The following is a 26962-nucleotide window of genomic DNA, read 5'->3' as shown; positions in this document are numbered from 1 at the left end:
TTGGACAGAAAAGGACTAGATAATAAAACTGCTTTATATTTTAACCACAAAAAAGATGTGCAGTGGCCAACAGCTCCTGTTATATACATATACACACACACATATATTTTAAAAAATAGCCCTGGAGAAGCTGAAACCCAAACAAATAGAATTAATTCAAAAGACTCCTTGGTTACAGAATTTATATAAAAATGGCTCACTCCAAAACTGATTTTCCTGCTTGCCATCTGTAACGAATCTGGGTATACGGCAGGTGTGTTTGGATCTCTATCCTCATTGTACTGTGTCTAATTTTCAAGCGTTTGTCCAGGTGCTGTGACAAAGCCATCAGAGAGGTAATGTTTTCATAATACAAAGTACTGGCACTAAGCAACTTGGGAATTCTTTTAAAAATGAAAAGAATTGTAAAAAGAAAAAAAAGTCAATGACTTTCCCCCACATTCTTACGTTCCAAAGAGCAAATTTAATTACAAATGAGAAAATGAAGAAACAAAGCAGTCGAGAATAATTTGGCCATAAAACAGAGTCAAGGCCCTTCAGTTCCTCCTCAAGGGCTATAAGTAGTATCCTGAACCACACCCTTGAGTTGTTTTGCAGGTATTAAGATTTCCCACCAGGTGAAAGAAGTTACCTGCCCGCTGACCACCAGCAATGTAGACCCCAGATGGGCTGGAACCAGAAAGCTAAGATTCCCCAATCACCACCCAGTTACTCACCATCAACCAATCGGAACCGTACATGAGCTGATCCCATACCCTGTGACTCTCTCCCTCACAGTCTTTTGGGCTTTTGAGCACCAGCTGGCCTGTTCTTGCTTGATGCCCCGCAGTGAACTGGGTTATGATAACACCAAGTGCAACGTCAGTCGCTTGGTTCTGCTGAGTGGATTGGGAGAGTGGATCCAGGTTTCCGGTTGGTAACAGAAAGCCCGCGAGTCATTCAACCTAAGGGACTAAAACCCCACTACACGTCACTAGGAACTGCTGGAGGACATCTCCCTAAGCATCATCTTCTGACATCCAGTAAAGGTAAAAACAAACACCCAGTCTAGTCATTTGCCCAGTTGCGTGGCACACATCTGCTGTGGAAGCTCTGAGCTCTTGGCTGGGGGCACCGGGCAGGGACTTGCCTGGAGTTCCCTGTCCCACCGGAGGCAGGGCCGGGACTCAATCGCAGGGCTCCAGGCTCAAAGCACGAGCTCTGACACACACACTTTGAGGGGACAAAGGAAACCAACAGTTCAAAGATAGGAGGACGCAGAACTAACCGGTCAGTCCCTAATGAAAGCGAAACACCACTTTCAAAACGGACAGTCAGACTGGGTGCTAATTTATGAGGGCTGACTTTCCATTTCAGCTTCCTGGGAAAGAAAATTCCTGTGACTTAAACTGTGGAAAGAGACGTTATCACAGATGTCACATGGCTCAGGATGGAGCCAGGGAGATCAAGAAATGTAAGATGTCGCCTCATTTCCCTTCACTTGAAACCACTATTTCCTTAATTCTATCAAACTTTCTATAAAAGGCACAAGAGACCTATAAACTTGGGGATAACAACAAACGCGAGCGAAGGCTCTCGGTAGAAGCATCTCTGTCTCTCCTGTTGGCCTGAAGGGCTGCCCTCAGACCCCTTCCATTTCCGGCTGAGACCCCCTTCTCCCTCTTGACGAAAATGCAGCTTTCGGCCAGTGTCACCCACACCCCTGCGGTCCAGCAGGGTCCCGCAGGCCACCTGCTCTGGTCCAGCCCAGCCTGGCTCCGCTACCCGCTGACTATGACCAGCTGGTTTTCCGAAGGCCTCCTCTCACACCAGGGTCCCCTCTGCTGGCTCCGCCCCTGGCTCAGTCCTCGGTCTCCCTCTGCAGCTGCTGGGATGCGGGGCGGCGAGACGAGTCCTGGGGTGCAGTCTGCACCCTCAGCTGAAGGAAACGGAGGCCCCACGCCCTGCAATGAGGGTTCCTTCCAGAGCCAAGGCCGTTTCCTCTGAGTCTGGGACCAGCCCCCTCCCTGTCCTGTCACAGCCTCTCTGCAGCTTCTGTAATTAACATGTCACAGGTCCGAACAAAACCTGGAGTTTTTCTGTTCTTTACTAAACAAACATTCTTTTCACAGAAACCAGCCCCAAGCTCATCACTGTCCACTTACATGAGAGCAGGCCCCGGGGCACCAGTTCATACTGTTCCCCTCTTTCAGTGAGAACATTAACGAACCCCACTTGGCAGTGCCCTTGCGTGTCCAGGAGGCAGTCCTCTCCCTACCGGCCGAGTCCTGCCATGAGTAGGGCTCTGAGTCCTCAGGAGGGGCTCCCGCTTGCGTCTCTCCATGAGGCTTTGGGAGGGCGTTCGGAGTCCCGGGCCCAGGACGGGCCAGGCTCCAGACAGCTGCGGGGCCAGCCCCGTCACTGCCCCGAGATGAAGCTGGGCGCGTCCTCCTCCTCGTCCTCTGTCCCAGATGCCTCCTCGGAGCCACTGGATGGCTGCTCCTGAGTCTCACTGGATCCTGCAATCACACGGCATTTGGATCAGCAACACACAAATCCACTTGGAGAATCAGGGGTTCCCTGAGAATGGACTGCTGGGGAAAACCCAGGTGCCAGCCGTCCCTAGACTGGACAGCGAGGAGCCGGAGAGGTCCTCGCGCCCGTGAGTCCCCAACACCACCCCCAGGAATAAAGGGCCAGTCCCAGAACAGACCTACCACTGCTGAAAGGTGGACCTCATCCCTCTAAGAGGGTCCAGCCCACACGAGATCCTGATGCCCCAGAAATTGGGCCTCACTGCTTTATATATGGTCCTTCCCAGTCCATCATCTTGGCAAGGCAACACCCCCAGCTGCCCTTTACCATTGAACGAGGCTGACTACACCTGCTCACGTCCCTGCTCTCACCCCGTCTGCAAAGGGACTTTCAAAAACCACGCAGCAGAGGGCCCCGCCCACAACAAACATGTCAGCTTCCCAGCTCTTCCCACAGACCCAGAAAGCCTCCCACCAACACTCCACGCGCGCCTCTGAATCCCAGCGTCTTCCCTGGTGTGTCTGCCAGTACCCACAGAGCCGCTGAGCTGGCCAAGAGCAGAGCACAAAGACAACTTGTTCCTGACTCCTGCTCCCCCTCTGCTTGGAGCAGGGCAGTGGGCGAGAGCTGGGACGAGGTGGAGCTGGAGCCCGCACCAACCCTCCGGCTCCCCGACGATGCCAGGCGGCCACCCGCGGGCACGGTGGGTGCCTCCTGCAGAAGTGCAGGAACTCCCTCCTGTGACCCAGTGTCCCCAGGCACCCAGAGCTTGGCTACTGCTGTCATCTCATCACAGGACCAAAGAGCTTCAAGGCCTGGGGGTGCCCAGGGCACAGCACAGTCTATTATCCACCTTCACACTGTTGGCTGCGACACTAAAGAGCATTCATGGCAAGGGGTTGAAATCATCTCTACGATTTAATTCCTTAGGATTTTCCTCCTCCTTAACCTCATGCCAACGAGAATGAGAAAGTACAAATGATGAGCATGTTTTAGTAGCTAAGATTTGCTGAACACCTATCACATGCCAGGCGCTGTGCGGTCTCTGCACGTCTGTGCCCTCTTGTTTAATTCTAACAACGTCTATGAGATGAGTAACGCTCCTCTATACCCATTTTACAGGCAAGGAATCAAGCTCAGGTTAAGTAATTTGCTAATCAAGGTTTCACAATCAGTAAAACCAGGACCTAGGATTCCAACCTGGACTATGTGACTTTCAAGCCTCTGCCTACCTTGCCTGCAGAAAAGCATAGGGAGATGGAGACCAAAAGAAACTTGAGGTGACAGTTTTAGGAAAGAACGAAATACAGCCCTTTGCAGCAACAGGGATCGCCTGAGATGATCAACTAAGACAAACATCTATGGTATCACTTATATGTGGAATCTAAAAAATGACACAAATGAACTTATTCACTAAACAGAAACCAGGCTCAGAGACTTAGAAAACAAACTTATGGTGTGGGGAAGTGTCGGGGAGGGATCAATTACATACACACACTTCATATAAGACAGATAATCAACAAGGACCTACTGTACGGCACAGGGAACTCTACTCAATACTCCGCGATGACCTGTATGAGGACCTCCCGGATGGCGCAGTGGATAAGAATCTGCCTGCCAGTGCAGGGGACACAGGTCTGACCCCTGATCGGGGAAGATCTCACACGCCACAGAGCAGCTAAGCCCTTTCGCCGCAACTGCTGAAGCCTGTGCACCTAGAGCCCCTGCTCCACAGCAAGAGAACCACCGCCATGGGAGTCCTCCTCGCCACAGCTGGAGAAAGCCCACACAAGCAACAAAGGTCCAGGGCAGCCGAGATAAATAAACAGGCTAGATGAGAAAAGAATCTGGAAAAGGATATACGCACAGCCGAATCTCTGCTGTACACCCGACACTAACCCAGCACTGTAAATCTACACTCCAATACAAAGTAAGAAAAGTGAGGCGCAAACAGTAATGAGTGAGCACGCTGAATGGATAAGGAGAATGCGGCCCAGCATTGTAAATCTGCTACACTCCAATACAAAGTAAGAAAAGTGAGGCGCAAACAGTAACGAGTGAGCACGATGAATGGATAAGGAGAATGCGGCCTATTCATACAGTGCAGTGATTCAGCCTTAAGGAAAAAAATTCTGACGGGGTTTGCAAAGGGGATGAACCTTGAGGACGTTATGCTGAGTCAAACTGGAGTCACAGGATGACATATGCTCTCTGATCTGTTACAGGAGGTCCTGAGGATACCAGACTCTGAGACGGAAAAGGAGACGGGTGGCTGCCAGGCGCTGGGAGGAGCAGGGAATGGGGAACGGCTGTTTCAAAGATAGTTTTTGTTTTACAAAATGAAAAGAGTTGTGGGAGTAGATGATGGTGATAATGGTTTGACAACAATTCGAATGTATTTAGTACCACTGAACTGTGCTGATGGTAGATCTTGTGTTATGTGTATTTCACCAAAACTGTAAAAAAAAAAAAAAAAAAAAGAAGAAGAAGGGGGGCAGGGAGGGGGAGAAAGAAGGAAAGAACGTGCTATGCAGAGACCAAGTGAAAAGTGAGGGATGGACCAGACACATAGCTCTGAGCTCCCTGGACTCCTCGGGCAGTGCTCCCTGAGCACTGTCTGAGGTCGTGGGCACTCAGTCTCCACCCCGAAGGCAAGGTGATTGGGGTCTCTGCCACATGTACCCCTTTCCCCATTTACCAGCTGGAGAGCTCTGCTCTAGGACCTGCGCTCCCAGGGTGCAACTGCTGATTATTTGTTTTGCTCTGTAAGTCAGTCATCCCAGATCAGCCTCAAGCCTGAGGACCACCAACCATATCCAAAGAGGTCTGAACAGGCAGACAAGTGCAGACTTTCCTCTTGAATTCTGATCTTAAAGGGACAGGACAGTTGGAGACGTCTTTGAGCTCACCGAGTAGACAGCATGAGCAAGGCTCACCCTCCCGAGTTGAAGAAATGTACAGACAAGAAGTTACTGCTGAAATTAAATGGTGGCGGACATGTCCAAGGAATACTGTGGGGATCCGATCCTTTATGAATCCTGTGATAGGTGAGCGTGTGGAGATGGGTACTGGTGGGCAACAGGACAACACTGTGGGGTGGTGGTAATACAAGGAAACGTTATCCCGTCACAGCCTTGGAACCAGTACGAACAATGGCTGTGTTCACCAGAGAATCAACAGTTTCCACACGCCCCCTCCCCTGCATTTTACTGTAAAAACTGGGTTGTGTACATTTTACTACTGAACATTTTTGTTAAACTTTTGTAATTGTTGGAGGAAAAAAACCAGTAAAACACTCATTAATCTGGGTGTCCGGGGAATGTGGTGTCTGGATGCCCGAGATGCTGACTGACTGAGGAGAGCTCAAAGCACTGCTTGTGATTGACAAGCTCTAAACACAACTGGTTCCTGTGTGTAGGAGATGGGTTGTCGGAGCCTAGAAGTATCACTCTCAGAGAGGAGAAACTTAGGAATCTGGCACACATTCAAGTCATTTGGCTCTTCGACAAAATTATTTCATTCTCCAATAAAAAGAAACGGGATGCAGAGGAATGGCCGAATCCTAGGTTAGGGGCTGAAAATACGTAAGATGAGTCTGGACTACCTTGTAGTACCAGGAAGGAAGGAGATGCTGTTGCAAACAAAGCAAAACCCCCAAACTCCACCAATGGTGGGAGTCTGTGAAAGGGACAGGCACTATATCAAAGAGCCCCCCGTGGCCAAAGCTGGAACAATCTGAGCAAGAAAATGAAGTAGTATTGGATTAAACTTAGAGTACAAAATAAGTATCTCAGAGTCCACACTGTTACAAAGAAAATGAGGACCAGACAGATCCATGCAGAACAGTTTCAAATAGCTGATGCAGAGCCTCCACCCTCATGGAGGGGCTGCGTGACCCCCCACCCTTTATGCGTGGGTTGTGCAGAGTGATTTCTTTCCAAAGGGTACAGTGTGGGAAGGGGAAGCCAAGAGTCACTGTCTGTATAGGACCCTGACGAGCACTGCCTGAGATGGGCATCGGGGGCAGCATCAACAGTGACAAGTCATCCTGATAAGCATCCAGCCCTGACGTGAGAATGCAACTTTATCTCTGTGGTCTTCTTCCTCCAAATAACTAACTCATGAGAAAAATACCAGACAAACCCCAACTGAGGGACATTCTACGGAACACCTGACCCTCGAAACTCTCAAGGTCGTCAAAACAAAGTCTGGGGAACTGTCAGAGCGAACAGGAGCTGAAGGCTACATGATGATTAAATGTAAGGTGACACCTTACATGGGATTCTGGAACAAGAAAAAGGCACTAGGTAAAAAGTAAGGAAACAGAAAGAAAGACTGGTTCATCAACTGTGACAAATGAAGCACATTAAGATGTTAACAACAGGGGAAACCGGGCATGTGGGAATTCTTTGTACTATACTATCCTCGCAGAGTTTCTGTAAATCTAAAATCATTCTAAAACCAAGCTTTTTTTTTTTTTTTTTTAAAAAGACACTGCCTACCCTCAGGGAACTGAGACGGCGACTGAATAAACACATTATGTGATTTAGCAGATTCCATAACCAAACCCTGTGGGAGCAAGGTGGGAGGCCGGGTGGGGAGGGACAGTAGGGAAGGTCTTACAAGGAGAGGAAGGTGCGAGATGAGCAGAAGCTTTCTGGGTAGACGGGGAGTTGGGAGCACGAGAAAGAAAGAGCACAGAGGCCTGAACAGGAGCAGAGGTGGGAGAACAGTGACAAAAGCTTGGTGACAGCAGAGGACATGTGGAAGGGAGTGGTCAGAGGACAAGGGTGGGGAGACTGGAAAGGGCGTGCATGCAGGGCTGCTGGCTGGGTTTCAAGCACAGTCACCTCGGGGGTCAGCACAAGGCCAGTGGGGAGACACTGTCTGGGATTATCTGCTCGCTCTGTGGGCGCCCATTACTGCCTGGTCCCTCAGGCCCCTCAACTGTAAAATGGGGATTGTCACAGGGCTGTGGTGAGGATTATGTTAATACCTGCAGAGCACTTAGAACTGGGGCTACATAGTAAATGTTCAACAAATGCTAAGGACTGTTACAAGTGGGAGTGAAGCCACCCAGTCCTGTCCGACTCTTTGTGACCCTATGGACTGGGGCCTGTCAGGCTCCTCCATCCATGGGATTTTCCAGGCAAGAATACTGGAGTATGTTGCCATTTCTTTCTCCAGGGGATCTTCCCGACCCAGGGATCGAACCCAGGTCTCCAGCATTGCAAGCAGACTCCTTACTGTCTGAGCCATCAGGAAAGTGTAGGAGAACAAATGACAACCCAACCTGTTTTAGAAAGAGCTTTGGAGGCTGTCCAGGGTGGGTGAGAAAAGCGTGGAGGCTGCTTGCCACAGTCCTGCCAGATCTGGATCTATATTTTTGTTAAGTTTTTTTTTTTTTTTAAACATGGTAAAATGCACACCACTGCACATCGCTGATGGCTGTAAAAACTGGTACTACTTCTTTGGAAAGAAACTGGCAATACATTTCAGAGCCAAAAACTCTCTTTATATTCTGTGGTCTAATAACTGCCACTGCTAGAAATTTATCTCAAGGAAATGACCCAGAAAGGGGGAAGGGAGACAGGTTCATAAATTCACTAAAATATCTTCTAAAGAGGAGAAAAACTGGAATCAGTCTAATGTCTAACAAAGGGAAAGTGTTAGGTATATCATGGCATGTCAATTGCTGGATATTATCAGTCATTGAAAAAGTTATGAAGGACTAGAAGTGCTTATAATGTTAAATGCTGCTGCTACTGCTGCTAAGTCGCTTCAGTCGTGTCTGACTCTGTGCGACCCCAAAGACGGCAGCCCACCAGGCTCCGCCGTCCCTGGGATTCTCCAGGCAAGAACACTGGAGTGGGCTGCCATTTCCTTCTCCAATGCATGAAAGTGAAAAGTGAAAGTGAAGTTGCTCAGTCGTGTCCGACTCTTAGCGACCCCATGGACTGTAGCCTACCAGGCTCCTCCGTCCAAGGGATTTTCCAGGCAAGAGTACTGGAGTTGGGGTGCCATTGCCTTCTCCTATAATGTTAAATAAAAGTAAGCAAATGGAAACATGTTCATATACTACAATTATAACTACATACAGATGATATGTTCACATGGTGAGATTAAAACAAAATGGACAGGGACGTCCCTGGTGGTCCAGTGGCTGGGCATCCGCCTTGCAATGCGGGGGATGCGGGTTTCATCCTTCGTTAGGGAACTAAGATCCCACACACCTCAGGGCAACTAAGCGCCAGCAACCCAACTACTGCGCCTGTGTGCTGCCACGAAGGATCCCGCCTGTTGCAACCAAGACCCAATGCAGTCAAATAAACAAACATTTAAAAAAGAAGAAGAAAATGGATAGAAAGAAAGGTGATCTATTAGGATGATGATACTTGACCTCCATCCATTACTCTTACACTACTGTCTACAGACGATTTTAAAATCTAGGTATCTGAAATTTTATTCACAAGACTATAAGAATACTAGGTAAAATGCCACTGAGTGTAATTGAAGCTGATGTTAACTTTAATACAAACAAAACAAAAACCCAAGATAACAGATGAATGAAAAGACTGGGAAAAAAAATCCTTCCTTGCACTATGGAGTTATAAGAACATGTGAAATTATTTGTGATACAATGTTATATGATAAAAGTAGCACAGCTATAAATATGATAATTATGTAAATAGGTTTACATAATATAAAGATTAAAATTGAAATAAACGTCATGAGAATGTTGAAGTGATTTTTTTAAGTAAGAATTACAGATAATTTTTATTTTTGACTTTTTTTCTTTCCTGCATATTCTAAACATTTCTAAAATGATCCTGTATTACCTTTACTCTCAAAAGACACAAAGGATCCTCACGGTTTCCCGACGCAGAGAGTACGGGGAAGAACTGTGGCACTGAGACAGTTCGATCCAAAACATAAACTGAGTGTCTTTCCAACACCAGACACCAGCCGAAACAGGGATCGTACTAACTGGGGACACTTTTGTCCCTCTCCCCCGTGAGGAAAACACTTGGCAAAGGGCTGGAGACATTTCTGTCAGTGACGGAGGGGAGGGTGGGTGCTGCTGGCATCTAGGAGGTAGAAGCCAGGATGCTCGTAAACATCCTACAGTGTAAGGATATCCTCCCTCACAACAAACAGCCATCTGGCCCAGAGTGTCCACAGTGCTGAGGCTGATAAACTGCTCCTCCCACCCCAGTTTTGAAATAATCACAACAGGTCTGGTGAACATTCATCTCTCATAATGTTAAAGAAACAGAAAAAAAAATTTTTTCCCTTTTGCAGACAAGTCTGTTAACTTTCATTTATAACTACAGTATCATCTTTATCATGTGGTATATTACATCCCCAGGACTTATTTATTGTGTAACCAGAAGTTTGTTTCTTTTTACTATCTTCATCTAATTCCCCTTCCCCCTTGACCTCTGCAGCCACAAATCCGACCTCTTTTTCTAGGAGTGTTTTTGAAGTATAGTACTATATTAGTTCCTGGTATACAACATAGTGATTCACTATTTCTGTATGTTTCAAAATAATCACCACGATAAGTCTAGTTGTCAGCTGACACCATACAAAGATATTAACGTTACTGATGATATTCCCCACGCCACACATTTCACAGCTGTGACTCATTTATTTTGTACGTGAAAGTCTATACCACTTTATCTCCCTCACCTGCTTCCCCCCACCCCAGCCTTGGAGAAACTGGCCTTGATGTGCTTAGTAACGCGTCACCTTAAGGTTTCTCTGGTAGGCGAGCCAGCGTCACGATTGACACTAGTGTTAGAATATATTGTTTGGGGATATCAAGGCTTTCATAATCCAGGTTGGCTTAACGCCATCCTGTGATATCATTCTGACAAGTCTCACTTCACTGAACTGCTGGACCAGCACGGACAACAAGCCGGGATATTTCCTCTCCAGGAACAGAACGGAACTCCTAGCCAGCTGCCCCTCACCACTGATAGAAGAGCCAAAAAGCTCAAGGGCTTTAGCTCCAAGTCCATCAAGAACCCAGAGGTGCACTGAAGCCACCTTGTGGCAGAACTGAGTATCACCACATTAAATTTATTAATTTCAACCACCTAGAAATCCTCCTTTCCCAAAATGAAAAATAAGGAAGGAACTGAGAGGTGCAGGAAAGGCACACAAACCCCCTTTAGGAAGTTATCCCCATAACACTCTGTCCTGCTCATTTGGTGAGAAGCATATACAACCATGCATCATCACTAATCATTTAAAAAATATGTACAAGTGCTAACTTCACAAGAAGAGTGGGGCTCATGTATCATAACAATGATTTTCAAGCCTGTCTCACTGCAGCCCACAACCCACCTAGAAACCGAAAAGAAAATTTCACTAAACAGTTACTCCAGGATGTGAGGCACTGTGATGTTTTCTAGTCTGTTTTATTCTTTTGGAAAAAAAAAAAAATCTGTAACTTCTAAGCTAATTTCATGACCCAGTAAGTAAAGGATCACAACTCTCAGTTTGAAAAAGCACTGCACTACTACGATGCGACGTGGATGAAAACATTTATCCCTTTGGTAGAACTGACGCTCCGGGGAAGACCCAGTGCCAGGGCACAGGGCCATTTTAAACAGGGTAGACACCCTGGATGAAATCTGTCATCTCCGAGACTCTTCACAGCCTCAGGCAAATCAAAGAGAAGGGACTGGAAACTGCGTGGTAACATGAAGCTATGGTGAGAAAGTGGCAAGAAAAGGGAGATTTAAGAAATCTCAGCTCTGGGGTACTGCCACCTCCCTCCAATTCCAGAACTGATTACTAAAAAGTTACTCTGATTCCGCAGACCCATCACAGGTTCAATAAATACAAACTCAGAGCAAAGTAACCTCAGTTTCTTGTTCTGAAAGGGTTCTTGGATTTACAGGGGAGGGAACCCCTCTGCCCCAGCCCCCTCCCAAAGATGGTGTATCTTCATTACAGCAAGGCATTTGGCAAAGATACCAAGTTGCGGAATTTTAGATCAAGAAAGAGCTTATCATTTTATAAGCTAAAATTAAGGGGGAAAAAAAATCTGCTCAGAGAGATGCTTGAGGTCAAGGTGAGTCAGACAGAGTGCTGAGCCAAGACCCCACGGCTACCGTGCTTACTCCGTGACCTCGAGAGGCCTCTCAGTTTCCTATGATTCCTCTGTGGGTCAGATTAAAGAAGAGGGAGTCTGGCTGATTCTTGGCTGGAGAATAACTCCACCCAGGGTTTTAGTGAACAGGTCCATGCCAGCCTAGATTGCAGCTCCCTGGCCCAGTCTGGCTGGCTCAGTATTTTTACCAATGACAGAAAGGAGGTATGTTTATCAAACCTGCCCATCACAACACCAGAAAGACACGGTAACATGCTCAGTTCCAGAATCAGAATTCAAAACGACTGTGGAGACCTGAATCAACAGACAGTAACAGCAAGCTGAAACGTGCAAGAGCTAAATGTCAAGTCCTGTAACTGGATTCAAAAAACCAAACAGGGCTTGCCTGGTGGTCCAGTGGTTAAGAGTCCTCCTTGCCATGCAGGGGACACTGGTTAGAGCCCTGGGCCAGGAAGACAGCACATGCTGCAGAGCAACTAAGCTCATGCACCGCAACTACGGAGCCTGCGCGCCGCAACTGCTAAGCCCGCACACCACGAGAGAAGCCACCACAGGGAGAAGCCTGTGCACCGCAACTGGGGAGTTGTCCCCGTTGGCCGCAACTGGAGAAAGCTCACGCACAGCAACGAAGACCCAGCACAACCAAAAAATAAAAAAAACCACACCCCCCAAAACAAATGGAGGGTGGGTTCCAGGTAACACAGAGCAAGCACATTTGACTCCATTTCTCCACTGAACACTGCTTATAGCCCCAGGACAGAATGCATGGACTCTGAAAGATAAGCAGAATGGGGGAAAAGACCAGAATACAAAGTACCACTGGAACAATACTGCACTTCCTGGTTTGTTTTTTTTTCTTTTTTCTCTCCAGTACCCCTCAGCCTGGATCCGGGCAATCCAGCACAAAGAAGTGGAGACCGGGAGAGGGTGTGGAGAAAAGGGAACCCTCTTACACTGTTGGTGGGAATGCAAACTAGTACAGCCACTACGGAGAACAGTGTGGAGATTCCTTAAAAAACTGGGAATAGAACTGCCATATGACCCAGCAATCCCACTGCTGGGCATACACACCGAGGAAACCAGAATTGAAAGAGACGCGTGTACCCCAATGTTCATCGCAGCACTGTTTACAATAGCCAGGACGTGGAAGCAACCTAGATGTCCATCAGCAGACGAATGGATAAGGAAGCCGTGGTACATATACACAATGGAATATTACTCAGCCATTAAAAAAATACATTTGAATCGGTTCTACTGAGATGGATGAAACTGGAGCCCATTATACAGAGTGAAGTAAGCCAGAAAGAAAAACACCAATACAGTATACTAATGCATATATATGGAATTTGAAAGATGGTAACGATAACCCTATATGCGAGACAGAATAAGAGACACAGATGCATAGAACAGTCTTATGGACTCTGAGGGAGAAGGTGAGGGTGGGACGTTCTGGGAGAATAGCATTGAAACATGTATATTATCATATGTGAAACAGAACACCATTCCATGTTCGATGCATGAGACAAATGCTCAGGGCCGGGGCAATGGGATGACCCAGAGGGATGGGATGGGGAGGGAGGTGGGTGGGGGGTCCAGGAGGGGGGACACATGTAAACCCATGGCTGATTCATGTCAATGTATGGCAAAAACTATTACAATATTGTAAAGTAATTAGCCCCCAACTAAAATAAATAAATTTATATAAAAAAAAAAAAGAAAAAAAGAAGTGGAGATCGGGCACAGATACAGTTTTGAGAGAAGCCTTCTAGTTCTGGTTCAAGGAGTAAGAAAGTGGGTTCCCAATGTTCAGACGAGGGGAAGCTCTTGTCTTTTCTCTCTCTGCCAGCGTCAGGATGGCCACAGTGACTGTGGTGGCAATGGGGGCTCGCGGCACAAACACTGGGAAGGAGGGGAACCTCTCTCTCTGATCAGAGGAGCCCTGGTCCTAAGATGGCCAGGCAAACTCGGTTACTTTTCTTCTTTGTCCTCCCACCACTCAGCCCTGGATGCAGGAGCAACTGTATGAAGCATGCGGCCGAGTAGGTAACCAGAGCCCCGACCTTCTGGCTGGAGATCTGAAAAGGGGAGCTCCAGGAAACCAGGAACTACCGGCGAGGTCATGGAGAGATTAGAAGAGACATCATCAAGTCGTTTATGAACTCCTGGGGTCGCCCTGACAGCACATCCATGGATCTGGCCCTCATCATCCTGCCGAGCTCTTTGAGAACCAAACTCAACTAAACCCTGACTGGCCACTGGGTGGCACCCGCGGGACACATCTGGAGAGCACAGCAGCAGCTTTAAAAACCCAACTGTCCCTGGGGCCACCATCTACAGAAGGCTGATCAGAACCTGTGTTCTGAACACAACCAGGATGACTGTCTGCTAAAACAAACATCAGCAAGATCAGAGTCTCAGAACATTCAAAATGTCCAGGATCCACAGAAAATTACTCAGTATGTGGAGAATCAGGAAAATCTCAACTTGCACGAGGAAAGACAATCAACAAATGCTAATGTCAAGATAACCCAGATGCTGGAACTACCAAACACTTCAAAGTAGCTATTGAGATATTTTTCCAGGAAGAGTGAAGAATCTTGACACAAATGGAAAGATAGAAAACTGCAGCAAAGAAAGGGACAGTATAAAGAATCGAATGGAAATAAAAACTTTTCTGAAAAACGTAATTGACCGGATTGACTCAATAGTGGATTGGAAACAACACAGTGAAGAGGCAGCTCAAGGTCAGATCAACAGGAATTATCCAATGTGAACAAAGCAACAACAAAAAAAAGGTTGGAAAAAAAAATCCCAACTTTGACAAAGACACGTGCTTACCAATGACTCATGTAGCTCAGTGAACTCCAAACGCAACTCCAGGATAAACCCAAGGAAATCCACGTGCAAACACATCGTAATCAAATTCCTGACACCTAAAGATCTTGAAAGCAGCCAGGGAAAAACAATAATAGGAAAACAATCTGAATAACTTTTTTTTTTTTTTTAATTAGCAATGGAGGCCAGAGGAAATGGAGCAGCATTTCCAAAGTACTGAAATAAACACCTGCCAACCCAATATTCTTATCCAGTGAGAATGTCCCCATAAGAACAAGGGTGAAATAAAGATAGACACATATGCTGCTGCTGCTGCTAAGTCACTTCAGTCGTGTCTGACTCTGTGTGACCCCACAGACGGCAGCCCACCAGGCTCCTCTGTCCCTGGGATTCTCCAGGCAAGAATACTGGAGTGGGTTGCCATTTCCTTCTCCAGTGCATGCATGCATGCTAAGTCGCTTCAGTCGTGTCCGACTTTGTGCAACCCCATGGACAGCAGCCCACCAGGGTCCTCCGTCCATGGGACTGTCCAGGCAAGAATACTGGAGTGGGTTGCCATTTCCTCCTCCAAGGCACATATGAAGAACAGCTAAGATAATTCATAGCCAGCAGACCTGAATGACTCACTGAATGATGTGTGTGTGCATGTGCACACACACATGTATGCACACACACATGTACACACAAGCAACCTAGGTGTCCACTGACAGATGAATGAACAAAGAAAATATGTGCGCATGCTCGCATGCGCACACACACACACACACACACAGGAATATTACTCAGCCATAAAAAGGAATGAAATCTTGCCATTTGCAAGAACATGGAAGAACCTAGAGGGTATTATGCTAAGTGAAATAAGTCAAATGGAGAAAGACAAATACTGCATGTTTTCACTTATATGTGGAATCTAAAAATCTGCTTAAACCAGAAACAGACTCCAATGATACAGAGAAAAAACTAGTGGGTGCCAGAGGAGGGGGAGGATGGAGGAAAAGGCAAAACAGGTGAAGAGATATAAAGAGGTACAAATGACCAGCTACATAATAAATAAGTCACAGGGATGTAATGTATGGCATAGGAAATATAACCAAAGATATTATAATAGCTGTATGGTGCACAATCTGTGATAATATCAAGTCACTATGTTGTACACCTGAAACTGAAATAACATTGTAAGTCAACTATATGTCAACTTAAAAACAAGTAACGTTATCTGAAGGGGCTTTCAGTGTATGGAGATACAATACCTAAGACAGCTGTAAGATAAGGATTAAAGAGATCTATGTGATGAAAAATATCTACATTCTACTTAAAGTAGTGAAATGCTGATTCTAAGTAGATTGTGAAAGCAGAATGAATAGAGTAAGCTCTAGAGGAAAAACTAAAAGGCTGTATAAAGGGAAAGAGTTAAAAACATGAAAGAATAATGTTCAAATAAATCCAAAAGACGACAGGAAAGGAGAAACAGAAACAAACAAAAAGAGAATTAAACAAAACAAAGTGGCAGCCCTAAAATTCAAACATTATCAACAAATAGAGACTGTCAGAATGGATTAAAAACATGACCCACATATCTGATAGCTACAGGAAACACATTTCAAATACAGGGAGGTTAAAATTTAAAGAGATGGTAGCACTTTCAGAAGGGTCCTCTTAAACTGCTCCTCCATAAAAGTAGCAGTGTTGTTGAGAACACTGACAACAATCGTCAGAATCAACTTTCTCAGAACTCTAGAAATGTTCCCTGGGTGGTTTGATAAAAATAGTTGGATTTCGGTAAGAACAGCAAGCTTCGTGGTTGTTTTAACTTGTCCCGTTTCCTCCTCCTCCTCCCCAGATCCAAGGAAGCCGCTCAATCAAAAGCCTCCTCATCGCAGTAGCTGTGAGAAGGCACAAGTAGCCCCTGGTGGGAGTTCCTCCGAAGTCCCATACCCAGAGCACCGTCCTTGTTTGACCTGGCTGGCAGCTCACTGGAAACTTCCACTCCCAAGGCTTGTCTTGATTCAACCTGACTCAGTGAGAACAGCCTTTCCCCAAGGTATCTGTCAGAAACCATCAGTGGCAACTGTTTAACATCATAGCTGCCTGAGGCAGTGGTAACAGTTCAAACAAACAAGAAACGGACCAAAAGTGTAAGGGGAAAAGCTGGTACTCTAGAAGGCTATATGCACGTGCACAGTTGTGCACAAGTCTAAGACAAACAAGTGATGACCCTCATCTCACCTCTGGCTAACCTTGAGGCTCTGTGCAAGGAGGTGAAGGCTAAGGCAAAGCTGTAAACTGCCTGCCAGAATGCTGAAGACATGCTCCATCACACACGGAAAAGGCCCTTGGCAAGTATCAGGAGACTTACTGGTTCAAACCATTTCAGGAAATGTCTAATCTTCAGCTGACCACTAAGCCAAGCAAGCAAAGACTTCAGCTGCCACACACAACAAAGAATACAAGCTTCAGAGAGTTAGTTCAGGAAACTCACTGAACACACAAATAGCAGTAAAAAACAACAAGCAGCAAAAACAAGCCCTGGGGAGGGAAGGTCAGATTACCTGAGCCAAGGAGATCTTTCTATTTCTCAATATACTGGGGTCCAAGCCATAGTACCTTCTTCAACAGAACATGAGACTGGCACCTGTGCCCAACCCTCCTGGCCTTGAACCAAGTACGCCCACATTCCTCTGTGTGTAGGGGCTGGGGGAAGGACAGGGGACATGATGAAGCGGTTTATTTGAGGGACGAGGTCCGAGCCATCACATTTTGGCACTGTAAAATAATTTCTTCTCAGAAATGGTGAGTGACAGGCTAAAATCATGTCATATATAGTGTGTCACATGGTGATGATTTAGTCACTAAGTTGTGTCTGACTCTGTGACCCCATGGACTGTACCCCACCAGGCTCCTCTGTCCATGGGATTCTCCAGGCAAGAATACTGGAGTGGGTTGCCGTTTCCTTCTCCAGGGACTTTCCCCACCTAGGGACTGAACCTGGGTTTTCTGCATTGCAGGCAGATTCTTAATGAACTGAGCCACCAGGGAAGCCCATTATAGTACATTTACAACTTGTAAGAAAACTGGTCATAGAAGGGGCTGATCATATTTCAGTATGTCAACACAGGTTTGATTTTATCTTAATAGAAATCACAACTGTCCAGTCAGGAAACATGTCTAGTCAATCATGGTATAGCCACCAATTCAGTAATGTGGTGATCAGTTGTCATTTTTTGGGTCTCTTAGCATCCTTGATCCTTCCCATTTGGGACCTCTCTCTGATTCTTAGCCCAGGGGCTCCCAAAGGAGTGACTGGCACCGCTGGCCTTGTGATGGGTTCAGAAGTAGGCAGGACTGGCAACACTGTGGAATAATGACACATTACTCACCCCTATTACTGCTTGTAACAAAACCTCAATTCTGTCTAGGGTGGCAATGTACCATCCATCCTGTGATGGAGCACGACAGGTTAAAGATAGTTGTGACAGTTCTGCTTTCTATTCATCTAGCCTGATGACATAAAGGGACAGCAAAGTGACCTGGTACTGACCAACGAGATATAAGGTAATACTTGATGGGCACTTCTGGGGGATCGTATGCTCGCCAGTTAAAAAAACAAAACCAGACAAGTGCCACTTCTTTCCCCTCTTCTTTCTGCTTTAAATGTTAAGTATGATGCCAGGAACTGCAGCAGTCACCTCATGCCCCCAGGGTCAAGGTCAAAAGAACTGCAGGGATGCTGAGCTTGATAGTCCTGACCTGCTCAACCACACTGGGCCGCTACTACCAGATTTCTTGCGACGTGAGGAAACATAATTCCTCTTTGCTTAACTACTGCTAGTTGAGTTTTCTATTTCTTGTAGCCAAAAGCATTCTTAACTGACTTGCCAAGTGAATCAATAAGAGCCAAAGAGACACAGAAACACTTCTGCTGGAGACACTCCCTCAGTCTTTCCTACTGGACAAGAATAAGCCAGGGTGCAGCCTGGAGCAGCCGCAGGTACCTTAGAACCATCAGGGGGAAATAAGCCCCCTGAGGACAGGCAGCCAGAAAGAGACAGTAAATGCCAATAACATCAGCGCTCCTTCACAAGCAGGCCTGAAAGGAGGTCTGTCCTGGACTAAACATGAGCCAGTATTTTTTCTTTTTTGCTTAAACCAGTTTGCCTTTCTGACACTTGAAAATTAAATGAGTCAGAACTAACAGAAACAAGCCCCCATCTCTTCAGAGGCCAGCCAACCAGCTCCAAACTCTAAACCGCACTCTTGACAGGTCAACCGCGGTGATCAACACTGAGAAAGGTCACAAAGGGAAAAAGTGGGTCCACTCACCTTCATTTTGCTTCTTCTGTTCCAGTTTCATCTTCTTTGCCAGTAATTTCTTCTCTTTTAACTTCTGGCTACAAATGTAAAATAAATACATTAATTCTTTAACTACCCATTTTATATTTTAGAAAATAAACCTCTACTTATAGAACCTTCAGCGATTTAGAAACTACACAAATGCTACAATAAAACGAAAGAAGTACTTCCTCATGCCTCTGTTACTCCAACATCATCAACCTGTGTCCTTCATGAATCAAGATCAAATTCTCTGGAGTCCTGAGGTGATAAAGCAATCCAGAGAAACTGATACTGGCGATACTTTTTCATTCCAAGATATTTAGGGACTCCTTTTAGAATCCTGCTCACCTCTCTAAAAGCTGAGGGAGCATTTATTAAAACGCACACACACACGCAGCCTGTATGTACTCACTTAGGGAGGTTACACGCCCTCCTTTCAGGGAGAGGCTAACTGCCAAGTTTGCTCATAGCAACTTACTAAACCTTTCGTTAAAATACAGACATAGAGGAGACACAGAAATCCATGCCACCACCAAAGTGCTGACCCCCAAGCCTTGGAAAATCTGTAGCAAGCTGGGGGTGGGGGGCAGTAACTGAACTGATCTCTCCCCAGGAAGAAAAGTCATTTCCCTACTGGGGTGCTCCACTGTAGGTTTTAACACCCAAGACCTCAACAGGCCATACAGGTGAACTTTTGACCACAAGAAGGATTTGTTCACCAACCATCTATTTTTACATTTCCTGCCCTATGTCTCACTAGCTATGGGATGCCACAAAGCTCTTACCGCTTTTTCCGACGCTTTGCAGTCTGCTCCTCTGCAGCAATTTTATTCCTTTCCAGTCTCTTCTGAAACTCTGCATCCAATTTTTGCTGCAAAAAACCACATCACTTAGACAAACTGACGTGGCATGAAAACTCTAGAAGTCACACCACTGGGGGTGCTATAGGCACAGCCAGGTCTCTGGGGCCACTTGAAGAAGTTGCCCAATAGGTGGGGCAGGAAATCAACATATAGGTCTCTGATGTTGAAGCGACTTAGTTCATTAAGGTACCATTCATGCACAAGTAAACCTAAGAGCAGAAAGTATGAAAGAACACACTGTATATCTTGAAGGCAGAGCAGCACTACTGGCTTTTTCACTAGGGCCTTGGAAAATGTTACGCTATGGTTTAAAATAAATATGTATTTGATTTTTGTCTACTTTTTTGACACAAAACTCCTAAAACTCTTATAAACTTCCTATTTAAGAGCCACAGGGGGATCTTTTACTGTAATATTTAGTTTTGTTGCCAGTTTTTTCCTTAACTCCAGATACAAAGCTCCAGAAATAAAGATGAAATGGGTATCTTTTGTTATTTATAACCAGGCCCTTTCAACTACAGGAGTGTATGAGCCACTCTGGGAAAGCCCCTAAGGAACAGGGCTGGTTGCCACGGGAACTTTCTGCCCCGCCTCCTTGACCTTCAGGGAGCGGAGAGGGGCTGAAGCTTGAACTAATCACCAACGGCCAAATGATTTACCCATGTCCACACTGTGAAGCCTCTAATCCCCAAAGGCGGGTGTGATAGTTCCTGGGCTGGTGACCGTATGGAGGTGCAGGGCTTCCGTTCTTTCTCCCTGCACCTTCTTCCATCCGGCTCTCCCTGAGTTCCAGCCTTTCACAATACACCGGAAACTAGTGAGATGCTTTCCTGAGTTCTGTCAGCCTCTCTAAGCAAATGAATGGAGCCTTGAGGAGGGGGTCATAGAAGCCTCTGCCTTACAGTCAGTGGGTCAGAAGCACAGATGACAATGGAGACGTGTAGTAGGCCTTTGAAGCTGGGGGTGGAAGACAGTCTTGTAGGACTGAGTCCTTAACTTCTGAGATCTGAAGTTATCTCCACATAGGTAGTGTATGAACTGAGTTAAATTGTAGGACACTCGCCTGGTGCCACAGAACTGGTTGGTGTGGGGAAAATTCCCATAGATTCGGTGACTAGAAGTGTCAGAAATGTACTAAGAGTATTCAGAGTAAGGAGACACAGGAGTGTGTCATTTCTTCAGAGACAGTGACCAGAGTTCCCCAGGTGCAGTGGCCAGAGGGCTGGAACCACGGAACTTTCAATCCTGACTACCTACAGTTACTAACAGACAGATTCTAAGGTAGCATAACATGCACTGCCATTACCTAAACATACATACATGTGGTACATATGTATATGTGAGTACATATATACATACATATATCCACCCCTTGTATTATTTCTTCCTAGCAGCTATACCTGTTTCTAAGCCTCAGTTTCCACATCTATAAAATGGGGGAATAGTAATTCTTCCTTTTCCAAGCCTTTAGGAAGAACAATGAACTGCAGTAACCTACAGGAAAACACTATAAAGACATCTTCAGATAAAAGAGTGTTACCTCTACTTCTGGTAGTTATAGCCATAAAGGTCGGGGGCGGGGGGGCAAAAAGGGAGACAGCAGAGGAAGAGATGGCTTCATCACCTCTGCTGGTCTGCACTGCCAGGGCTGCGTGGTTCTGCTGAGACTGACGCAGAAAGTCTCTTTGAGGGCAGAATTATGAGATGAAAAAGAAGTGCCTCCTTTCAGAAAGGCATCAGCGTCTTTTTTTTTGTCCGTGCTGCACAGCTTGTGTGATCTTAGTTCCCCAACCAGGGATTGAAACTGTGCCCTTGGCAGTGAAAGCTCAACTCTTAACCACTGGACTGCCAGGGAATTCCCAGGACTTAACTTCAATTAGAGTTCAACTAGAAAGCAACACCTTCGAGCTAAAAGCGCTTGGTCTGTTTAGAAGCTGAGCTGTGAATGTCTGAAGCAGCTACACTTTCCAAGTGACCAAGACAGAGTCCCCGCTTACTGCTGGCCCTGGTGAGGGCTCTGGCAAGAGTCACATGTGCTATCCACGGTGGGGACACTCTTCTCAGTCACTGTGGAAGGTAAGGATTCTCTTTCATCTCTTTTTCCTTCTAATCTCAGAGCCTGTCCTTCACCATGTGAAAAGAAAACGTTTGCAACTATGTCGATTCAAGGTTTGTGAAACATTTTCCTGTATTTTCTCTGGGTTGTTCATCAATACATAAAAACTTTGACTAACTGACGGCACTTGAGACAACCGTGCTCTATCTCCTGCCCTTTAAAGTAGTTTTAAAAAAGTGCTCAAGATATTAAGATATTAAGAAGAGGTTGCAAGAATACACAGAAGAACTGTACAAAAAAGATCTTCACAACCCAGATAATCACGATGGTGTGATCACTTACCTAGAGCCAGACATCCTGGAATGTGAAGTCAAGTGGGCCTTAGGAAGCATCACTACGAACAAAGCTAGTGGAGGTGACGGAATTCCAGTTGAGCTATTTCAAATCCTAAAAGATGATGCTGTGAAAGTGCTGTACTCAATATGCCAGCAAATTTGGAAAACTCACCAGTGGCCACAGGACTGGAAAAGGTCAGTTTTCATCCCAATCCCAAAGAAAGGCAATGACAAAGAATGCTCAAACTACCGCACAACTGCACTCATCTCACAAGCTAGTAAAGTAATGCTCAAAATTCTCCAAGCCAGGCTTCAGCAATACATAAACCATGAACTTCCAGATGTTCAAGCTGGTTTTAGAAGAGGCAGAGGAACCAGAGATCAAATTGCCAACATCCGCTGGATCACTGAAAAGGCAAGAGTTCCAGAAAAACATCTATTTCTGCTTTATTGACTATGCCAAAGCCTTTGACTGTGTGGATCACAATAAACTGTGGAAAATTCTGAAAGAGATGGGAATACCAGGTCACCTGACCTGCCTCCTGAGAAATCTGTACGCAGGCCAGGAAGCAACAGTTAGAACTGGACATGGAACAACAGATTGGTTCCAAGGAGTTTATCAAACTTGTATATTGTCACCCTGCTTATTTAACTTATATGCTGAGTACATCATGAGAAATGCTGGGCTGGATGAAGCTGGAATCAAGATTGCCGGGAGAAATATCAATAACCTCAGATATGCGGATGACACCACCCTTACGGCAGAAAGTGAAGAAGAACTAAAGAGCCTCCTGATGAAAGTGAAAGAGGAGAGTGGAAAAGTTGACTTAAAACTCAACATTCAGAAAACTAAGATCACAGCATCCAGTCCCATCACTTCATGGCAAATAGATGGGGAAACAGCAGCTGACTTTATTTTTTTGGGCTCCAAAATCACTGCACATGGTGACTGCAGCCATGAAATTAGAAGACATTTGCTCCTTGGAAGGAAAGCTATGATCAACCTAGACAGCATATTACAAAGCAGAGACATTACTTTGCCAACAAAGGTCCATCTAGTCAAAGCTATGGCTTTTCCAGCAGTCATGTTTGGATGTGAGAGTTGGACTATAAAGCTGAGTGTCGAAGAATTGATGCTTTTGAACTGTGGTGCTGGAGAAGACTCTTGAGAGTCTCTTGGACTGCAAGGAGATACAAGCTGTCTATCCTAAAGGAAATCAGTCCTGAATATTCATTGAAAGGATTGATGCTGAAGCTCCAATACTTTGGCCACCTGATGGGAAGAACTGACTCACTAGAATAAAGACCCTGATGCTGGGAAAGATTGGAGGCGGGAGGAGAAGGGGACGACAGAGGATGAGATGGTTGGATGGCATCACTGACTCGATGGACATGAGTTTGAGTAAGCTCCGGGAGTTGGTAATGGACAGGGAAGCCTGGTGTGCTGCAGTCCATGGGGTCACAAAGAGTTGGACACTCTTTAGTCAAAGTTTTTATGTATTGATGAACAACCCAGAGAAAATACAGAAAAATGTTTCACAAACCTTGAATCGACATAGTTGCAAACGTTTTCTTTTCACATGGTGAAGGACAGGCTCTGAGCAACTGAACTGAACTAAGTGTCTATATACAGAGTTTTTCTATTCCAGACAGTGCAAAGCCATCAGTGACCTGGCATAGCTGTGTGACAAGTCACCTGAAACTAATTACTGGAGATGAGAAGTAGCTGGAGAACCACCAGCAGCTGGGGGCCGAGTTAAGGGCTGGCTGGAGGGCACACAAATGCCAGGTGAAAACCACCACGGCAATTACCCCATTCTGCTCGAAAATCATAAAGGTACTTTTTCAAACTCAATTCTGGCCAGGCCAATAGGATCACTACAATCAAAATACTTAAAAAAAAAAAATCTTTGAACAAATGTAGTGAGACATATGTGAAATCTCCATAGACGATCACTGAGAGATACAAAGAGATATAAACAAAAGAAGACAAAAGTTTCCAGAGGAGATGACTAAACACTCTGACATCCATTCTCATTCAAGTTAAGTTACAGATTCAATTTAAAATCTAGTAAAAAATCAAACAACATTTTTGGTGTGTATAAAATAACTCCAAAACCCAATTCCAAAAGGAAAACAAGTGAAATGTCCAAGAGAATATTTCTTAAGAGCAATAGGAGAGAGGTTTCTGGCCTTTCCCATCAAGCAATGGAAAATTTAAGAGTTCTTACAGTATAATTCGGAGAAGGCAATGGCACCCCACTCCAGTACTCTTGCCTGGAAAATCCCATGGACGGAGAAGCCTGGCAGGCTACAGTCCATGGGGTCGCTAAGAGTCGGACACGACTGAGCGACTTCACTTTCACTTTTCCCTTTCATGCGCTGGAGAAGGAAATGGCAACCCACTCCAGTATTCTTGCCTGGAGAAACCCAGGGACGGCGGAGCCTGGTGGGCTGCCGTCTATGGGGTTGCACAGAGTCGGACACGACTGAAGCGACTTAGCAGCAGCAGCAGCACAGTACAATTTCTAAAGCAATTCTCAATTCTTAACTTAAAAATTGTATTTATTTTTGCCATGCCCCGCCCTGGAGGCTTACAGGATTCTCAGTTCTGAGATCAGGGATTGAACCCAGGCCACAGCAGTGAAAGGGCTGAATCCTAACCACCAGACCACCAGAAACTCACAGATATCCTCAATTCTTAATTATTAAGTGTCATGAAGAAATGCCAGCCTCAAAGCTAGAAAACTCAGAGAGGCAAAAACACTGGAAAGCACAGTACTCGCACCAGACACACAGCTAACTGGAATTACAGGCATTCAGCCAAAGAGAGAAAATTATAGAGAAGTAATAACTCCGGTGATGTGAGATCCTGCCTCCTATTCCATGGCAAATGGCCTGGTGGGGAGAGGGGACCCCGCTTGGCCCTCTACCACCTGGCAGACGCCCTCCCCTCATTCATTTCCTAGTGTGCGCACCCTGCTGTGCTGGGTCTGACCTAGAAGTAACCTGGACTCAACTTGACATGTTTCTCGTGCTGACTTCAGAAGGCAGCCCTCACTCAAGCCACAACCAGGTGTATCTACTCTTCTTCAATTGTTTATTTTCCTCAGGTTTAAGTGCACAGCGCCTAAACCCCAGGCTTCAGCCAGCCTCCTGGCTCACTAACCTTCTCAGCCATGGCATCCATGTAGTCCTGTCGCTGGTACTCTCTCCGGCGCAGATGCCTGTACACGTGGAATTCTCCGCTGCCGGCCCCAGCGCTTGAACCTAGAGCCAGGACAGTCCAGAGCTCTTGATGAGATCCAATTACCAACACAGGCTACCCTTAATCAAAGCGGACCAAGGACAGATACCAGAAGTGATGGAAGGGATCAAGCTTGCCCTATTCCCTTCTGTATCCCAGAACCTAGCACACTGGTTGGCATATTGTAAGTATCATTAAATACTTGTTGCATGAATGTTGAATGTGAAGTCCCTAAAAATTCTACTCTCAAAAAGTATTAAGAGAACAAGCAGACTGAGGTTCAGAGACCAGAAACCCAAAAAAGAGTCTGTGACCTTTCCCCTCCCCGAGCAGAGGATTTCACATGATATGCTAGGATTCTACTGAGTTGAAAAGATGCCATGATCTATGAAGTGAAAAAAAGTAAGTTTCAAATAGTATGTGTAGAACAACCATATTTTTGTAAAAACATTTTTTCTTAAGCATGAGTGGTTTTGACTAAAAAGAGGTTTCCAAGGCTGTATCAAAATGTTACAAGTAGAACCATGGAACTACAGGTGGTTCTAATTTTTTTACACCTGTTCTTTATTCTTCTTTAGAACTGTGTTAATTTACAATCCAACAAAATAAAAACTATTCCACTTTGAAAAAAAAAAGGATATCACTAAAAAACAAAGAAGATTCTCTAATGCCAAACCATAACCAATAATATCCCTTCATCGTAAGAGTAAAATATTGGATCAGTGACCCCCCCCATGAGGATATAATTAACAAAAACTGGAGGTTTTACACCTACACTTTAAAAACTATGTACACACACACACCCAAAAAGACATTACCCATTACATCTCGGACAAATTCTGGGGGAGGTCGAGGTGCCCATTCACTCATTTTTTCTGGAATTGGAACTGCTTTGTCCTGCAACATTTAAACATGAAAGCGTTTGTTATGTATAAGCCGGCTGACAAAGTGACATCTTTTACAACCAAAATCCTTTAACGGAACTAGTGAAGTAAGGCTGCTTTGCATCTTGGACCCAAAGCTGAGTTTATTTTCTCCCTTCTGGCTTTACTTCATCCTGTATATTCTGGGTTCTATCACAGCCCACAGCCTTGTTAGGGCTAAACTCAACTTTCCAGGGCAGAACTCGGAACGTCAGTCATCATTTACCGCTGGAGACCTCCAACCCCCAGGTCTCTGGGCCAATGCCTAACTGCTGTTTAGAATAAACTCGTGTGCTAACCCACGGACTGCATCTTTCCAGTCTAAGGCTTCCGTTTACACGAAGTTAAAGGATCTTCAAGCACGGGAAGCCAGTCCGCAGCGCCCTTCTCCACGCTTGGCTCTAACAGAAGAGCAGCAGAAAGCTCACTATGTCCGGTTCGCCTATTCCTTCCCAAGGTCTGACCCTGGGCTTTGGCTCCTGAGTTCCCGCGTTCAGAGACGCGGGAAGAGGGCCCGCAAGCGCCCAGAGACGCCGGAAGGGAAGGGGTTGGGACTCGGAACGGCCGTCAGCCCGCGCCTCGTCTCACCGGGTTCTTCATGAGCCGTTCCAGCTTGAGTTTCTGCTCCTCCGCGGCATTCTTGGGGATGACGAGCGTCTGCGGCTCCTTCTTGGGCCTCGGCGGTCGCACGGAGGAGGCGGCCGAGCTCGCCATGACAGCTGCTTTCCCTGGC

At 45.9% G+C, this 26962-nt stretch overlaps 2 protein-coding genes across 2 annotated transcripts in view; one reads left to right on the top strand and one right to left on the bottom strand.

Moving 5' to 3' along the window:
* The window catches only part of ALKBH4 (alkB homolog 4, lysine demethylase), a 44354-nt gene extending 42288 nt beyond the window's left edge, over window positions 1-2066 (top strand). Inside the window, exons 7-8 of the transcript XR_014073316.1 lie at window positions 778-1028; window positions 1357-2066. The gene's annotated coding sequence lies outside the window, so the exon portion shown is untranslated. The remainder of the gene's footprint in view (window positions 1-777; window positions 1029-1356) is intronic.
* Window positions 444-26962, bottom strand: PRKRIP1 (PRKR interacting protein 1). Its single transcript, XM_081557830.1, has 6 exons — window positions 26818-26962; window positions 26125-26203; window positions 25229-25329; window positions 19591-19676; window positions 18794-18861; window positions 444-2498 (listed from the first exon to the last, which is right to left on the bottom strand). Exons 1-6 carry the CDS (start codon window positions 26941-26943, stop codon window positions 2398-2400), a joined length of 561 nt encoding a protein of 186 aa, XP_081413956.1. The 5' UTR covers window positions 26944-26962; the 3' UTR covers window positions 444-2397.

The sequence above is a fragment of the Giraffa tippelskirchi genome, chromosome 13 (genome assembly GCF_054371585.1).
Source record: "Giraffa tippelskirchi isolate mGirTip1 chromosome 13, T2T-mGirTip1v1.2.pri, whole genome shotgun sequence".
Lineage (NCBI taxonomy): Eukaryota > Metazoa > Chordata > Mammalia > Artiodactyla > Giraffidae > Giraffa > Giraffa tippelskirchi.
The sequence above is the reverse complement of the archived record's forward strand: the minus strand, read 5'-3'. Positions and strand labels throughout refer to the sequence as shown.

Excerpts from the sequence above, each read along its gene's own strand:
- PRKRIP1 (XM_081557830.1), bottom strand. The coding sequence starts at position 26,943 with ATGGCGAGCTCGGCCGCCTCCTCCGTGCGACCGCCGAGGCCCAAGAAG. Across the intron at positions 26,204-26,817 it reads AACGGCTCATGAAGAACCCG|GACAAAGCAGTTCCAATTCC; the intron begins GTGAGACGAGGC and ends TAAATGTTGCAG. Across the intron at positions 2,499-18,793 it reads ACAGAAGAAGCAAAATGAAG|GATCCAGTGAGACTCAGGAG; the intron begins GTGAGTGGACCC and ends GTGTGATTGCAG.